General features: G+C 44.2%; 1 protein-coding gene across 1 annotated transcript; it reads right to left on the bottom strand.

The window, feature by feature from the left end:
• Positions 1-109: 109 nt before the first annotated feature.
• LOC144491886 (hyaluronidase-like) lies at positions 110-16985 on the bottom strand. Its single transcript, XM_078210175.1, is given in 8 exon segments — positions 110-204; positions 4032-4042; positions 6618-6910; positions 7625-7714; positions 9400-10383; positions 16707-16723; positions 16929-16958; positions 16961-16985. Coding segments are annotated over 8 exon segments (1545 nt in total).
• Between the last annotated feature and the right edge of the window lie 2130 nt (positions 16986-19115).

Here is a 19115-nt window from a genome sequence, read left to right as displayed (position 1 = left end):
CACCTACAGCGTGCCTGCTAAATACAAATAAGGCCGAGGCCTAGAAATCATGGCAGCCTGGAGGCTGGCCAACCAGTGCGCTCTGTTGGTTGACACCCATAGATCATCATCAACTCCACGATTTGAGCTCCTGATTGCGGTTTTGTGGTTGCCCGCTGAACGGCGCACAGGTGTAGATATTGCATGTGTGGCCAAACGGGCCATCTAAAATGGCGATTTGCAAAGCACTCTGGGACAATTGGGCAAGAACTAAAATGACAGGCTGCAGTTTAAAGACAGAGACAAACAGGCTGCAACCCTGACGAGTGAATAAACAGGATATGTTTCATCTCCAGGATGAAAGAGACTTTCTGGGCACCCTGTGGTGTGTACCAGACATGAGGGCGCCGTGGTCCCTTGTTTGGGGGGAAGGTGTGAACCCTATGTGCCTCCAGCACCTACAGACATGGCCGTTGGGTACACACCCAGAGATCGGTGTGGCAGCACCTGATTGGACTCTTATCGATCAGGGTGATCAAGCCCTGATCGATTGATTGGCAGGAATCAGGAGACCACCCAAAAAGGACACGAAACCAAGGAGGGATAAAAGCTGCTGCACAACAGAAGAAGCTCTCTCTCTCTTTCTTTCACTCTCCCTCTCTCTTTCTTTCGCTCTCTCTCTCTCTCTGACCCCTCGAATGAGCTACAACAACAGTGAACATCGCCAGCGACGACCAGTACGAGGGGAGCCACCACACCCGAGAAGGAAGGAAGACCAGAGCCAGAGTGCCAGACCAGACCAAAGGACCAGACCACGCAGAGGACGACCGAGACTAACGCACAGATAAAGGCCAATATCTGCTTGGGTACTTGCCAGTCACGCAAAGTTAAGTGAAGGTCTTATATTGGACTTGAATTCTAGTATTTTCCTGTAAGATAACTTATCGTTGGTTGGGTGGGTGATTATTGATTGTGTGGGTTCAAATAAATATTGGTTGTACTAATAAGACGTCTACTCGTAGTTATTTGTCCACCGTATAAGGGTTAAAACAGACTGTGCGGCAGATAAGAGTCAACACATGGCTGCTGACACAATCACTCTAGCCTCACATAAAAAGTCTATTTTGCAGAGCCAGGAGGAGAGTGTGAGAGGAGATTGAAAACAGCTCGAGGGTGCAGCGAAAAACCTGAGTGCCAGCTTGGAGTTTGGGACTCCTGAGGTGATGTCAGGATTCAAAGTGATGTGGGCAAAATGGAAGCAGCTGAATGGATGAGTATAGTCGGATAAATATTTACTATTATTGCTTATAGCTAGAGAGGTCTTTGTTTCGTGGTTTATAGTTTGTAAGGGCTATACTCTGTAGTAAGAAGGACCAGGGAAGAAGGGTCCTAGAGTCATTCTTCCAAAAGGTTTAATTTAAAGGTGTAAGTCATGGCTGGAGTGCTCAAAAACATGATGTGCTCCTGCTGCTCTCTGTGGGAAGTCGGGAACATTTCCAGTTTCTGGGGCTAACACATGTGCAAGACGAGTCTCCAACTGCAGCTTCTGGAAACCCAGGTTTCAAAGCTGGAGCGACGACTGGGGACACTGTCAAGCATCTGTGAAGCTGAGAGTATCGTGCATAGCACATATAGAGAGGTGGTCACTCCATAGGCTAAGACTCCACAGGGATTGGGTGATCACCAGGCAGGGCAAGAGGACTAGGTAGGTAGTGCAGGAATCTCCTGTGGCCATTCCCCTGCAAGACAGATATACGATTTTGGATCCTAAAGAGGGGAATGGCCTTTCAGGGGAAGGCAGCAATAGCCAAATCCGTTGCACCAGGGTTGGTTCTATTGCAGAGGGGAGGAGTAAAGAGTGTGGAAATGCAATAATTATAGGAGATTCAATTGTAAGTGGAATGGATAGGTGTTTCTGTGGCTGCAAACGAGACTCCAGGATGGTATGTTGCCTCACCGGTGCTAGGGTCAAAGATGTCTCGGAGCGGCTGCAGGACATTCTGAAGGGGGAGGGCGAACAGCCAGTGGTCGTAGTACATGTTGGTACAAACGACATAGGTAAAAAAAGGATGAGGTCCAAAAAGCAGAATATAGGGAGCTAGGAAGCAGGCTGAAAAGTAGCACCTCAAAGGTAGTGATCTTAGGATTATTACCAGTGCCACATGCTAGTCAGAGCAGAAATAGCAGGATATGTCAGGTGAATACAAAGAACGAAGACCAAAGAAAAGTACAGCACAGAAACTGGCCCTTCGGCCCGCCAAGCCTGCACCGATCATGATGCCCTAACTAAACTAAAAAAATTCTTCTGCCCTTACTGAGCAGAATACATTCTGCTTACTGAGTCCATATCCCTCTATTCCCTCCCTATTCATGAACCCATCCAGATGCGTCTTAAATATTACTAATGTGCCTGCTTTCACCAGCCCCTCTGGCAGCGTGTTCCAGGCACTCACCTCTCTCTGCGTAAAAAACTTTCCCTGCACATCTCCCTTAAACTTTCCCCCTCTCACCTTGAACCTGTGCCCCCTTGTAATTGACACTTCCACATTGGGAAAAAGCCTCTGACTATCCACCCTGTCGATGCCTCTCATAATTTTGTAGACCTCTATCAGGTCTCCCCTCAGCCTCGGTCTTTCCAGTGAAAACAATCCTAGTTTATTCAACCTCTCCTCATAGCCAACACCCTCGAGACCAGGCAACATCCTGGTGAACCTTCTTTGCACTCTCTCCAAAGCTTCCACGTCCTTCTGGTAGTGTGGTGACCAGAACTGCATGCAATACTCCAAATGCGGCCTGTGACTGATTCTGGGGGAGGTGGAACCAGTACAAACTGGATGGGCTGCACCTGGGCTGGACAAGGACTTATGTCCTAGGGGGAGTGTTTTCTAGAGTAGTTGGGGAAGGTTTCAACTAAAATAGCACGAGGATTGGATCATATACAAGGAGTCAGAGAAAGGAGAAACCAAGAATAAGAACAAAAGACAGAAAGGGGAATAAGAAAAATGATCGGCAGAGAAATCAGGGCCAGAATCAAACAGGGCCACAGTGAAAAATAATGGGAATTGGATAACAATTTTAAAAAGACATGTCTTAAGGCTTTGTGGCTAATGTGCGGAACATTCATAATAAAGTAGATGAGTTAATCATGCAAATAGATGTAAACAGGTATGATACAGTCGGGATTATGGAGACATGGCTGCAGGGTGACCAGGGATGGGAACTGAACATTCAGGGGTATTCAGTATTTAGAAAGGACAGACAAAAAGGAAAAAGTGGTGGGGTTGCATTGCTGGTTAAAGAGGAAATTAATGCAATAGTGAGGAAGAATATTAACTTCAACCACACAGAATGTGCAGGAGTACAGCCACGAAATAGCAAGAGACAAAAAAGCATTAGTGGGGATTGTACATTAACCGGCAAACTGTATTGGTGATATTGGGAATGGCATTAAACAGAAAATTAGAGACCAGCTAGAGAATAGGCCATCCTAGACTGGATATTGTGTAATTAAAAAGGAATAATTGACAATCTAGTTGTGCTAGAAGCCTTGAGGATGAACGACCATAATATCATAGAATTCTTCATCAAGATGGAGAGTGGTGTAGTTGATTCCAAGACTAAGATCTTGAATCTAAACAAAAGAAACTACAATGGTATGAGGGACGAGTTGGCTATAATGGATTGGGGAATGTTACTTAAAAGCGCAAAGCTGAATTGCATCAATTGTTCATTCCTGTCTGGTGCAAAAATAAAATGGGAAAGGTGGCCAAACCATGGCTTACAAGGAAAATTAGAGATAGTATTAGATACAAGGAAAAGTCATACAAATTGGCTAGAAAAAAGAGCAGACTTGAGGAGTGGGAACAGTTTAGAATTCAGCAAAGGAGAGGAAAATAAAGTACAAGAGTAAGCTTGCGGGGAAAATAAAAACTGACTGTAAAAGCTTCGATAGGCATGTGGAGGAAAAAAAATGGTGAAGACAAATGTAGGTCCCTTACAACCTGAAACAGGGGAATTTGTAATGGGGAACAAAGAAATGGCTAAATACATACCTTGCTTCTGTCTTCACAAAAGAGGACACAAACAATGCACCAGAAATATTGGACAACACAGGGTTCAGGGAGAGGGAGGAACTGAAGGAAATCAGTATTCGTAGGGAAATAGTGTAGGGGAAATTGATGGGATTAAAGGCTGATAAATCCCCAGGACCTGATAATCTACATCCCAAAGTACTTAAGGAAGTGGCCATTGAAATAGTCGATGCATTGGTCATCATCTTCCAAGGTTCTACAGACTCTGAAACAGTTCCTATGGATCGGAGGGTAGATAATGTAACCCCACTATTGAAAAAAGGGAGGTGGAGAGAAAATGGAGAGTTATAGACCAGTCAACCTGATGTCAGTAGTGGGGATAATGCTGATCTATTATAAAAGATTTAATAACAGAGCACTTGGAAAACAGTTGCAGAATCGGACAGAGTCAGCATGGATTTACAAAGGGAAATGGGCGGCACGGTAGCACATGGGCGGCACGGTAGCACAGTGGTTAGCACTGCTGCTTCACAGCTCCAGGGTCCCGGGTTCGATTCCCGACTCCGATCACTGTCTGTGTGGAGTTTGCACATTCTCCTCGTATCTGCGTGGGTTTCCTCCGGGTGCTCCGGTTTCCTCCCACAGTCCAAAGATGTGCGGGTTCGGTTGATTGGCCAGGTTAAAAATTGCCCCTTAGAGTCCTGAGATGCGTAGATTAGAGGGATTAGCAGGTAAATATGTGGGGGTAGGGCCTGGGTGGGATTGTGGTCGGTGCAGACTCGATGGGCCGAGTGGCCTCCTTCTGCACTGTAGGGATTCTATGATTCTATGAATGCTTGACAAATCTACTGGAATTTTTCAAAGTTGATGAGCAGGAATCAGTGAATGTGATGTATTTGGACTTTCAGAAGGCTTTCAACAAGGTCCCACATAAGAGATTAGCATGTAAAGTTAAAGCGCATGGGATTGGGAGTAGCGTAATGAGATGCATAGAAAACTAGTTGGTGGACAGGAAACTAAGGGTAGGAATAAACAGGTATTTTCCCAAATGGCAGGCGGTGACTAATGGAGTACCACAGGGATCAATGCTAGGCTCCAGCAATTCACAATGTATATTAACGATTTAGATGAGGGAAGTAATTGTAATATCCCCAAATTTACAGGTGACACAAAGCCATGTGGGAGGATGAGTTGTGAGGATGCTGCAGAGATGCTGCAGAGTGATTTGGACAAGTTGAGTGAGTGGCAAATGCATGGAAGATGCAGTATGAAGTAGATAAATGTGAGGTTATCCACTTTGGTAGCAAATACTGGAAAGCAGATTACCAAGAAGGGAATGTACAAAGAGATCTGAGTGTCCTTGTACACCCGTCACTGAAATAAGTATGCAGGTGCAGCAACTGGTATATTGTTAATTTGTTCATGTCACAAGTAGGCTTACATTAACACTGCAATGAAGTTACTGTGAAAATCCCCTAGTTGCCACACTCCGGCGCCTGTTTGGGTACACTGAGGGAGAATTTAGCATGGCCAATGCACCTAACCAGCACTTCTTTCGGACTGTGGGAGGAAACTGGAGCACCCGGAAGAAACCCATGCAGACAAAGGAGAACGTGCAGACTTCACACAGACAGTGACCCAAGCTGGAAATCAAACCCGAGTCCCTGGTGCTGTGAGGCAGCAGTGTTAACCACTGTGCCACCGTGCTGCCCTTGGCCTTCATAGTGAGAGGACATGAGTACAGTAGCAGGGATATCTTGCTGAAATTATACAGGGCTTTGCTGAGACCACATCTGGAACATTGCGTGCAGTTTTGGTCTCCTTATCTGAGAATGAATGTCCTTACTATAGAGGGAGTGCAGTAAAGGTTTACCAGATCGATTCCTGGGATGGCGGGACTGACGTATGAAGAGAGATTGAGTTGATTAGAAATATATTTGCTGGAGTTTAGAAAATGAAGAGGGAGGATCTCAAAGAAACCTATAAAATTCTAACAGGACTGTACAGGGGAGATGGAAGAAGGATGTTCCTGATGGTGGGGATGTCCAGAACCAGGGGTCACAGTTTTAGGATATGGGGTAAACTATTTAGGACAGAGATGAGAAGTTTCTTCACCCAGAGAGTGGTAAGCCTGTGAAATTCTTCAGAAAGCAGTTGAGGCCAAAACAATGTGGGTGGGATCTTCTGATCTCATCCTTGGCCACCATACTGCAAGTGAGAATGGAGAATTTGGTGTTCCAGCCAAAACTCCATTCACTTTAAGCAGAGAATCTCAGCTGCAAAGGAGAATGGAGGTTTTCAGTAAGTATCTTTTCAAGAAGGAGTTAGATATAGCACTTGGGGCTAAAAGGATCAAAAGATATGGGGGAAGAAGCAGAAACAGGTTGCTGAGTTGGATGATCCGCTATAATCATAATGAATGGCAGAGTAGGCTTGAAGGGCCAAATGGTCTACTCCTGCTCCTATTTCTTATATTTCTATGAAGCAGTACCTGAGAATTGTAAGTGTGAATCACCACCTCAAGTTGAAATATAAAGCGATAAAAGGAATAAAAACTGCTGAATTCCAATGCCAATCTATAGATTTGATCTAATGCCACATTGGCACCCCATCCAGGCCTTGGTGCACTGGCATTTGAACTGATGCTTCAAGCTGTTCAGGGTTTCAGAACTGAATTCTCCATGGGCTTCCCACCGAGAGCCAGTTGAAGTACGAACCGGGATAAATTTATATGCTTTGGCATCAAGATGTAGATAAGTTCTGGATTCAAGGTCCTTCCGCACGCATCGTCCCCGGCCATTGCACAAAATGGTGCTGCACAACGTGGTAGCTGCAGTAACGTTTAGAATGTATCTTCCAAGCTGCCTATCAATGTAATCCTTCAGTGTCTCACAGCGCTCCTAACAGAAAGACACAAGTACTCAAAAACACAAACACCCGCTGAGAGGGTCAAGGATCGATTCAGCGTTTTCAACATTCTTGAATGTGTGGCAGATTGAACAAGGGATCGAGGCGCACTAATGGGTCCTGTCATATATTAACAGCTCCCAATGGATTATCTGACAGAGATGTCAAAAGGTGGGGATAACTCAATCTAAATCCAATAAGCTACATGGTTGGAATTTTTAAAAATTCATTTACAGGATGTGGGAGTTGCTAGCTAGGTCAGCATTTATTTTCCATCCCTAATTGCCTTTCAGAAGATGGTGGTGAGCTGACTTCTTGAACCACTGCAGACCATGTTGTGTAGCTATACCCACAGCGCTGTTAGGGAGGGAGTTCCCAGGTGTTGACCCAGTGACAGTGAAAGGACGGTGATATATTTCCAAGTCAGGATGGTGAGTGATTTGGAGGGCAACTTCCAGGTGGTGGTATTCCCATGTATCTGATGCCTTTCTCCTTCTGGTGGTAGTGGGTTTGGAAGGTGTTGCTGAAGGAGCCTCGGTGAGTTCCTGCAGTGCATCTTGTGGATGGTACACACTGCTGCCATTGTGTGTCACTGGTGGAGGGAGTGAATGTTTGTGGATGATCATTGAATATTGTCTCCAGCGCACAACCACTTGTCATATGTCCTCAGTTGAATGTGTTTACATGTCTGGGAATGAAATACTCACCTTGGTGCGTGCAAAGTCCATATTTCCCCATAGAACCACTCCAGCGGCTCCCATGGCTGCACTCTCTCCAATGGTGTGTACCAAATCAATCTGACAAAAGACGGATAAAGATGCGAATTACATACTGGAAACACCATGTACTCCGGATCGAGCCAGCTTTCAAGTCATTAGAAAATCAACATTAGAAAATCAAGCAGTAACACACAATAATGAAAAGCAAAACGGTGAAGCTCCCTCATGCTATCAGTGATCTCGAGCCAGCTGATAGATGGTGCTCAAAAGCGTCACAATGTTAGTTGTCTTTTCTTTTTGTCTCCCCATGCCTCAAATACAGTTTATACTAGAAGAAAAATCCCCCAGTGAGTGCATGTCTAGGTGTGAATGCATGTCCTAATGTTCCCCAAGGTTGTTATACTTCCACCTCCCGCAAGCCCTCCCTTTCTGATTCCTTTAACATCCTTTCCCCTTTCCCAGCTTTTAGTTTCACCCTCTGCCACACACCATTGCCTAACAGAAAGTGGGCAGTGACATCAATCCCGGTGCCTGTGAATATTGTCTTGATACCAGCTTGTGAAAGAGATGGAAGATTTCAATACGACTCCTCTATTGACAGCTGAACTGGATACGCTATATTCAGGGCATTTGATCCTTTCCTCCTCTGCACATCCACGCAGACAAACCCCAATCTTCCAACCTCTGCTCCTGTCTCCATCGAGCCTTGATTCACTCATTGCTGTTCGCACGCCTGGACCTAAACATCCATTCCACATTTTCACTCCCTTCTGCCAAAATATGCCCAGCTCAGGCACAATTGCACAAAACCAACTTGAGCATTCCACCTTTAAACACACACGTGCCCGGTTAAGTGCTGACTTAATCTGAAATTTAGGCCTTCGTTCCAATTAATTATAAAATAATTGACCAACCAAAATTAATAAGAATATAAACTTGCCAGAGGGCTGTGAGGTCTGACCCGCCATAAACATACTATTAGCTTAACCAATTCATTCAAGCCCCCCATCAAGAAAGAGAAATTTCACCTCCTGAATAATTAAGCCAATTGCCCACCAGGTTTCCCACTCTTGCAGGGTCACAATTCATCATTACCTCCAATGTGTCTGCTCAGCCAACTGAGGAAGATAAATATTTGAGGATCAAAATCTCAAACTGGAGACATAAAGTCATGGTTTACTGGACACAGTGATTCCTGAGCGGTTAAATGCTTCGGAGACTTGGGCAACCTACAGCAGGAACCTCAAAACACTGAAGAAATACCATGTGTGAAGCCTTCGCAAGTTCTTCCTAATCTGGTAGAAAGAAAGACTGTACAAGAGCAGCACTCCTCTCCCAAAACAATTTGCCCAGCACCGAGGTGCTAACCAAGCAAGACCTGTCCGTTGGTGGGGACATGCCATTCGTATGCCCAAGACTAGACTTTCCAAAGCAACTGCTCACCCTGGAACTCAGTCACGGCAGGAGACTCTGAGGAGGACAGGGGAAACGCTTTCGGGATGTCCTCAAAGCATTCCTGAAGAGATCAAATGTCTCGGCCAACTCATGGGAGTCTCGAGCTTGCGCTTTTTGTTAGTTAGATAATACATCTCTGCTTGGTTCTGTTCTTCACCTGCCTTCAGCAGGAAGAAAGCCCAAAATCAAAAACAGCTAAAACTGGGACTGAAATCCAAGTCTCACAATTCATGCTCTCAACAACACTAATTGGTTTATTGCTTGCAATTTATTCCATCTGACATATTTTGGAACAATGTGTTGCTTACCTCAGTGAGGAAGTCAAGTGTTTTTCTGTATGAATATTTGGAATAGGCCAAAACAGGCAGGGCATCTCTGTCTGGATCAAAGGCAGCAACGCGGAGAGCCTCTTTAATCTTGTGATGAACAAACTTTGGAACATTATTTGAGGACTTTAGCTGCTTAGGGATGTAGATACTGGGATACAGGCATTGCGACACCTTCCAGAGCCATGCTAGCTGATTATTTCTGGGGATATCTTCCTCATGGCAATGACCTGTATAATCGGTTGGTGTGTCTTCCTCAATATAATTATAGCAGTCTGGAAACTTATAAAAGCCCCAGCAGCCCTTTGGTCTCAGCGTCTGTCCTAGTTTTAGTGATTGCCTCATAAAATTCTGTGCAGCAGTTTCATATTTCTTTTTGGCAATCCGGAGAATCTCACTCTCAGGTAAATCGGGATTTTTGCTTCTTTCTAGCTCTGCAGATTTTCTCCTGTAGATGTCCAGCTTGCCCCAGTTGCGGACCCAAAGTGGTCGCCACATTTCCCAATCCACCACTGCAAGACCTCTGAAGTCTTGATCCATCAAACTAGTAATGTTAACCCCTGCTATTTCGAGGTGTTTGGGTAGACTGGCGTTCTGGACAAGACCACCGTTCACTGGGGTCCCTTCAGCAGTATAGGATGGGTAAAGTCCCAGTTTGCCCTCATAGAAAATGGTGATCTTCGTCCCAATAAAGTGCCCATTTTCATTTTCAACAATGTCAAAGGCACTCAGATCCAAATCGACTCCAAATTTAGTTTTACAGTTTGCAGTCGGTGTGTTCCAAACCACAGTAAATGGTTTATTGTTGATCATTGGTGAGGCCAGTGCTGACTTCAATTCTGCCCCCCATATGATGGCTAGATGGGTGGAGAGATAAAACAAAGTGAATGTGAGCAGTGTGAGACCTGATAACATGACTGTGGCTCTTTCCCCAGTAGCTGGTGAAGATTTCCCAATTAGGTCACTCTGTAAGATGAACCAGAAAAAAGTTCATTTGGAAACCAAAGAAATGCCATACCAAGTAATCAAACATTCTAGGTCCATTGTATAATTGTTAGGCATGCAAACACTCTAAACCCATTGTATAATAACAATAAACTTTTTCTCTTCCTTTCAGGTATTAAGGAACGCAATTCCATCAACATGTTTGTACCAATGCCCCTCTGGATCCTTCCTCCCCTTCATTCCCCTCTGACCCAATCCACTCTTCTGATCCCAGCTCTTGCCACGTATTCATTATACCCTCTGGCCTTCTGTTCTCTGATGCTGAATGATCTGTGCTCAGCAAAGAACTCAGTTTTATCCTCTTGTGCCATCACTTCAATTAAATTTGGGCTCAGCACAACGTTGAACTTTTCCTGCGCATGTGCAGTTTATGGCTCCAATCTGAGCTGCTGGCTGTCTGGTGAATCAGGGCCCCATCCACTGCCTCTATTGGCTAGAAACGGTCTAGCCCATATTTTCAAAGACTGAGTGTATATGATTGGGCGTGAAAATTCACCCGAAAAACAGGTCAGGGACTCTTCCGTTTTCACGCCAGCTGAACACTTAGAAAAAAATCTCAGAAAATTCCGCCCGTGACCCCCAACACCGAGAAGGACAAGGACAGCAGATGTATGGTATCACTGCCACCTGCAAGTTCCCCTTCAAGTGGCACACCTTCCTGCCTTGGAATTACAATCTCCGTTCCTTCATTGTCACGGCATCCTGGTGGTTCACCACCACCTTCTCAAGGGCAATTAATGATGGAAAGCAAATACTGGCTCTGGCACTGAGTCCACACCTCATGAAAAATTGGTTACTTTCTTGATGCCATAAGTGTCTGTTTTCTCCAGCTTACTTTTACACCTTAAGTTAGTGATACTCTGAGTAAAAGTGTTTGTTGATTCTTGTTGCAGACAAGCCAGATAACTTTCTTTTTATTGGCTGTACTGACATAAGTACTCTGATTACACTAAGAACTTAAAAATAATTACACTTCAGAAAACCTCACAGAGCTGTGACTCTGTTCTTAAAAGAATATTTATATTGTTTTGACAAACTTGAGGGGAATGCTGTTCTGTTTTACAAGATGCTATTATCCTTATTTTGTAAAAAATATTCAGTGTTGTAAGTATTTCACGCGCTGTCAACATATTTAAGATGGCTTGCTTACTCACCAGTCCCCAGGTTGGTGCCTCTGTGTCTCTCCGGTAGAAAGACTGAAGGAAAAAAATGATTTTGCGCTTATATATTGCCTCATCTTGTCCTGAGAACGTCAAAGCACTTTGCCGCTAATGGTAGCTTCATGTTGGCAAACCCTGCAGCTATTGGTCTTTGCTGAACTGTTGAATCGAAGTGGCTTTGTTGTTCTACACAATTTAACAGCAATAAAAACCAAACTTACATTTTGAGATTACTATTTCATGGGTTGATGAATTTCCATCTTTAGAACAATTCTTAAAGCCCTAATTGTTTGACTAACATCTGCCTTAAGGTTTCCTTTCTTTTTTTTTTGTCTTGTCTATCTTTTGTCAGGGACTCCCTCTTGCCCTCCTAGACTCAGTCCAATGGAATGACACGCACTATGTTTGAATCTTGGAATCCCTACAGTGCAGAAGGAGGCCATTCACCCCATTGAGTCTGCACCAATCACAATCCCTCCCAGACCCTATTCCCGTAGCCCCACATACTTACCCTGCTAATCCCCCTGACACTAGGGTCAGGTTAACATGGCTAATCAACCTAATCGCACATCTTTGGACTGTGGGAGAAAACCAGAGCAGCTGGAGGAAACCCACGCAGACACGGGGAGAACGTGAAAACTCCACGCAGACAGTGACCCGAGGCTAGAATTGAACCCGGGTTCCTGGCACTCTGAGACAGCAGTGCTAACCACTGTGCCACTTGCAGGAGATGCCAGAAAGATGCTTTATTTGTACATAACTCTGCCGAAAGACTCCACTCCAGATTTTACATCAGGGTTTTACTCCCTTTGTCTTTTGGGACATTTTATGGGTGCAGGTTGGAGTGAAAATGCAAATGGGTGCTAAGAACACCTGTAGACAAGTTACCTACTGTGGTAGGCCTGAGGAAGAACAATTAAAAAATAAAATGGCCAACACAGGAAAGGCAGGTTAATAAAATTGAGACTTGTGAAATAGCCAGTTGTGGTCTATAGTCTGTGCTGGATCTGCTGCAGAGGAAGTCAATGGTCTGAGAAGGTGCGTGATTCGCTGGCCTCTGCTTTGTCTGTACCATCTCTTTACTGGTCATTCCTTGGCTTTTCCAGTCAGCCTCCACAGCTGTCAGCAACTCTATTCCAGTTGTTCGTTTGCCTGGTGTAATAGATTTCATTCACTCGTTGAGCAGAGACTCTAAGTTCATAGAAACATAGAATCCCTATAGTGCAGAAGGAGGCCATTCAGCCCATTGAGTCTTCACCGCCTCTCTGCCACAGTATCTTACTCAGGCCCTCTCCCCCGCCCTATCCCCGTAACCCTACACATTTACCATGGCCAATTCATCTAACTACACATCTTGGGACACTAAGGGGCAATTTACCATGGCCAATCCACCTAACCTGCACATCTTTGGACTGCTGGAGGAAACCAGAGTACTGGGGAGAATGTACAAACCGCACACAGACAGTCATCTAAGGTTGGAATTGAACCCGGGTCCCTAACACTTTGAGGTAGCAGTGCTAACCACTGTGCCACCGTGCTCCGAGCACCATTGAAGCAGAAGGGTCAGCACCTTACAAGTTGGGGCTGATTGACTTGAGGTGGGCAGTGCTTGTCCAGAGGGACATAATGGTCCGTCCCACTGCAGAAGACAGCGTGCAGTACCCATGCCAATCGAGTTGGGACTATCACCAACTTTTCTGATATCGACAAAATAAACACACACAAGTGCCATTTCTTTGGTTCACAGTTAAGCTTAATGTTCCAAAAAGTAAACTCATGATCAGGAAGATAATTTATTCAAGCACAGAGAAGTTGAAATGAATTTTATTTAACTTGTTCTTGTTTAAAAAGGTTTATTTATAGTGGATAAAATTAAAACATCATTTAAAGACTCGGTCCCATTCATCATGGTTACAAATGATTACAAGTCAAATAGTTGCTCAGAGATATGGTTAGTTTTGTTCTGTACCCAGCCATGTTTAATTAAACAGCTGGTGCCACAGATAATGGAAAGATTACGGAAGCAAATAATTACTGAGAGATTATTTTTGATATTTGCGCGTATCCCCAGTTTTGCAGCAGGTGCTTCTGGCATTGGAAAGCCTACTGGGTTTGAAGTTCAGCTAGATTGTCCAGAACATGGAACCACTTTTATTCAATTTCAAGTTCAATTTTCAAGGCACTCCTGCATCAAGGTCTGGCGGAACCAAGAATTCCCACATCGCGACATCCACAAAACTGATGTAGTTCCAGACTTGATTTGATTTGATTTATTATTGTCACATGTATTAACATACAGTGAAAAGTAGTGTTACTTGTGCGCTATACAGACAAAGCATACCATTCATAGAGAAGGAAATGAGAGAGTGCAGAATGTAGTGTTACAGTCATAGCTAGGGTGTAGACTGGAGAAAGATCAACTTAATGCAAGGTAAGTCCATTCAAAAGTCTGACAGCGGCAGGGAAGAAGCTGTTCTTGAGTCGGTTGGTACGTGACCTCAGACTTTTGTATTTTTTTCCAGAAGGGAGAAGATGGAAGAGAGAATGTCCGGGGTGCGTGGGGTCCTTAATTATGCTGGCTGCTTTGCTGAGGCAGCGGGAAGTGTAGACAGTCAATGGATGGGAGGCTGGTTTGCGTGATGGATTGGGCTACATTCACGACCTTTTGTCTGTATGGAGTTTGTACATTCTCCCCAGGGCTCCATCTTGAGCCATCTTGACTGCTGAAGCTATTGACATCCTTAATGCTCTGTTCAATACAGAGCTGAGTACTAGATCCACACCACAAGGTCGAGTTTCCATTTGCTTTGCGCCAAGTCCCACCTCAATCAGCTGAACCAGAATAAAGGATCGTGCAATTTTGAACATTTTGCATTTGTGTTTTCTGTGATTTTCTACATTGATTCAAGTTTCAGTTTTTCTGAATCAGGTCCACAATCTGGCCATGCCCTCCAGGTAGTAAATGTGAGATTCTATTGATTGCAAATTTATGCTTGCAGGAAGTGACATACATTCATTGGCAGAGGCCTGTTCTCTGCAAAGAAAAGGAATATGTTTTCAGACCTTGTGTCTTTTTTGAATTGCTCGGGAACTGGGGGAGCCGCTAGTTCCTTTCTCCATGGCAACATCTCAACCAATCAATGTCGACTTGCCAACCAATCAGCACCTTTTTCATGGAATCATAGAATCCCTACAGTGCAGAAAGAGGCCATTTGGCCCATTGAGTCTGCACCGATAACAATCCCACCCAGGCCCTATCCCCATAACCCCACGTATTTACCCTACTAATCCCCTGACACTGAGGAAGAATTTAGCATGGCCAATCAACCTAACCCACACATCTTTGGACTGTGGGAGGAAATTGGAGCACCCGGAGGAAACTCACGCAGACACGGGGAGAACATGCAAACTCCACACAGACAATGACCCAAGCCAGAATCGAACCCGGATCCCTGGCGCTGTGAGGCAGCAGTGCTAACCACTGTGCCAAAGTGCCACCCACTAATCTCCTTGTGGGGCTTGTCGAGTATATTCTAACTCAAGCCTAGGTCCAAACATGGACAAAAGTGGACCAAAGTGTTGCATTCCGGAGGTGAGGTGAGAGTGACTGACTTTGTCATTGAGGCAGCAATTGACTCTGTAGGTATTTCATCTGGTCCAGCCAGTTTTATCTGACTTATTGCTGCTCTTATCTCAGTTCAGAGTATTTCTGGTTCAATGGAATTGGTATCAACATTACTCTTTTCTTCAAGCTCAGTCTTTTCATTTTTTGCACATGGTTCTTCCATACCCTTTTTCTTATTTCATCAGGGTTTATTCATAAAATACCTTACTTACACTCAAATGCAGATTCAGTCCTTTCTGCTGAGATCATGCAACTAATCTCCTTTGCTTTTGCATACATAAGGACCAGAAATTTCCTGACCCATCTGCTGTGGGAATCGTAGCGGGCGAGATAGAAAATGCTGCAGACCATTAAAAATCCGTTGACCTTGGACGGGAATTCCTGACTCTCTGAGTTGATCCAATTCTTGAAGACTATCACACTGCTCTTTTGACCATCATTCTTGTGCCTTTCCCATTTCTCTTCTTAACTCATTATTCAAGTGACTGTAGTTGAATTTACTTTCTTCAGTAAGTATTGATATTCTTCCATTTTCTTCTTTCTACCATCTTCTGCAACATTGAAGTCATAACCCAAGGCTTCTTGAGCCTTTCCCCTCTTAAAAACCCAATGCTGTTTGCCCTTCCATCCTTGGCCGATTCTTCAATCTCTTTATTTGCACTGGTATTATCCTTGTCTTTCTTTGCTTGAGCTTTATTTGCTTCATTTACAAATACTTGATTTGCTTCTTTCAGTCTCTCTAGCTTTCACTCATTTCTGCATTCGACCTTGGATCTTCTTCAGCTGGGATTTTGACTTTGGGACTACATTGCTGTCCTTCATTGTCACTCGGTCAAAATTCTAGAATTGCTTACCTAAAAGTGTGCTGAGAGTGCTATACTGGGACTGCAGTGGTTCAAGGGAATTGACAGTAATTGTTGGCCTTTCCAGCGGTGCCAATACCCTACAAGTTTTCTAAAGTGTATTTGGTCATTTCATTTACACTGGTCATCTTACTTTCTGGGGGAGGAGGCATTAATACTGAGCATAGTCTCTGGATTACCTTAAACTGTGAGAGCATATAGAAGCTGCTGTCAACAGGTCATTAGGAGGGGAGAAGAGGCACTCTTATTTGGGGTAATTGTTTCAATGACAAGAAATAGATGAAATGAGATAGAGTGACTGCCATGCAGTGCTCCAACTAACGGATTAATGTAGAGAATGGTTTAATCTGTCCAGGAAAGACAAGAGGAGATGCAACTTTAACATAAAGACATGAATGTAAAATGAACAAAGACATTTCACAGGAGCATAATCAGACAAATGACACAGAGCCAAAGACATTTGGACACAAGTCTAAAAGCTTGGTCAAAAATGTAGGTTTCAACGAGTGGCTTAAACAGGGGGCTACAGCTGGAGAGATTTATGATTCACACCTTCTATTTTAAAGACATTGACCCATTGCTGAAAAAAGTATTTGCTGAGACTGATGTAGGCTATCATTTTAGTAATGAACTTACCTCAATCTTTCCTATACCTGGAGTTAGAAAACAGGTAGTTTTAAGTCAAAAGTTTCCTGTTTATTAAAGGTTTTTTCTTGTTGTTAAAAGCTAATTGGGAGTCCTACGACTCTGTTCCTCCACGTTTTCTGAAAAAAAAAGTAAACGTTATGGTCTTTTGAACCCAATGTTCCATTCTGGGATCTTGCCATCCAGTTATAACATCAATTGGGATCGTAACACCTGGCTCTACACATCTTCCATTGGCCCCAATGGTGGGCTGGCCCTGGTCTTGGACATAACCACCACAACCAAAACTTGAATCAGCCAATGGGAGGAATGGTTGCATCAGAGCAAGGTAAGAATGAGTAAGGAAGTCTGCAGGCTGACAGCTTGACCATTAATGAATGGTAAGGTAGCAGGTAAGGTTATTCCGGTTTTGTCAATTTTCTCCCCCGATCTCCTCCTCCCTTGGAGGTACTTACTCCGACTGGGGTACAGCACAACAAGCTATTTTCCATGCATGAGGTGCAGCAGGTCATTTGAGAACAGGAAGAATTAAGGCCTGTAAAAAACAAAATTGAAAAATAACTTTAAAAAGTCAGACCTTTTGTGACTTTTCCCCTTGCCAATAAAATGTCCACTCTACAGGTCTTCAATATTGATAAGAAAGTTCATCAAAATCCCATCTCTGAAGGTTAATTGTACTTTTACAAAACTTCTGTTCAGTACAGAACACAATGTTTTTCCTCTATTAGTTACAGTGCATATCATGCAAATAGAGAAGGTCAATAAAATCTCTTGGTAACTGCTGATTGACAATTGACTCATTTTACCAATGCTAACTTATTTTTCCTTAGGCTTTTTTGTTTTTTTATTCATTCACAGGACATGGGGCGTTGCTGGCTGGCCAGCATTTATTGCCCGTCCCTAGTTACCCTTGGCGGGCAATTGAGAGCCAACCACATTGCTGTGGCTCTGGAGTCACATGTAGGCAGGTAAGGATGGCAAATTTCCTTCCCTAAAGCACATTACTAAATCAGATGAGTTTTTCCGACAATCGACAATGGTTTGCTGGTCATCAGTGGATTCTTAATTCCAGATATTTTTTATTGAATTCAAATTCCACCTTCTGCCGTGGCGGGATTTGAACCCGGGTCCCCAGAACATTCACTGAGCTTCTGGAATATTAGTCTAGCGCTAAAACCACGAGGCCATCGCCTCTCCCCCAATTTGACTCCAGTCAATGACACTGGGTCCCCCTTGTGCTTGTATATGATATTCCCCTCTGGATTTGAGGTCACTAATCTCTGCTCATTACTGCTGCCATCAAGGAGATTATACATAAAGCACAAGGGCAATACATGATATTTTCTTTCTGTACGTCGCATTACTTCAATCATGGGATGGGTTGGTAAGTTTGCTGACGACACAAAGGTTGGTGGGGTTGTGGATAGTCTGGAGGGATGTCAGAAGTTACAGAGGGACATAGATAGGATACAAGACTGGGCGGACAAGTGGCAGATGGACTTCAACCCAGATTAATGCGTCGTGGTCCATTTTGGTAGATCAAATGGGATGAAGGAGTACAATATAAAGGGAAAGACTCTTAGTACTGTAGAGGATCAGAAGGACCTTGGGGTCCGGGTCCATAGGACTCTGAAATCGGCCCCGCAGGTGGAGGAGGTGGTTAAGAAGGCGTATGGTGTGCTGGCCTTTATCAATCGAGGGATTGAGTTTAGGAGTCCAGGGATAATGATACAGCTATATAAGACCCTCGTCAGACCCCACTTGGAGTACTGTGCTCAGTTCTGGTCGCCTCACTATAGGAAGGATGTGGAAAAGATTGAAAGGGTGCAGAGGAGATTTACAAGGATGTTGCCTGGATTGAGTGGCATGCCTTATGAGGATAGGCTGAGGGAGCTCGGTCTTTTCTCCTTGGAGAGACGAAGGATGAGAGGAGACCTAATAGAGGTGTATAAGATGTTGAGAGGCATAGATCGGGTGGACTCTCAGAGGCTTTTTCCCAGGGTGGAAATGTCTGCTACGAGAGGACACAGGTTTAAGGTGCTGGGGGGTAGGTACAGGGGAGATGTTAGGGGTAAGTTTTTCACACAGAGGGTGGTGGGCGAGTGGAATCGGCTGCCATCAGTGGTGGTGGAGGCAAACTCAATAGGGTCTTTTAAGAGACTCCTGGATGAGTACATGGAGCGTAATAGGATGGAGGGTTATAGGTAGGTCTAGAAGGTAGGGATGTGTTCAGCACAACTTGTGGGCCGAAGGGCCTGTTTGTGCTGTAGTTTTTCTATGTTTCTATGTCATAATAAGCAGCGAACAAAGACCTGTCAAACACAAAGTGCTTTTTGTTCATGATGGCAGCCACATAAATACTGCCTCACAACCGAGATCGTTCCAATTAATCTGTGCTAT

The sequence above is a fragment of the Mustelus asterias genome, chromosome 3 (assembly GCF_964213995.1).
Source record: "Mustelus asterias chromosome 3, sMusAst1.hap1.1, whole genome shotgun sequence".
Classification (NCBI taxonomy): domain Eukaryota; kingdom Metazoa; phylum Chordata; class Chondrichthyes; order Carcharhiniformes; family Triakidae; genus Mustelus; species Mustelus asterias.
Note: the sequence above shows the minus strand (reverse complement) of the source record. Positions and strands in the feature narration are given on the sequence as shown.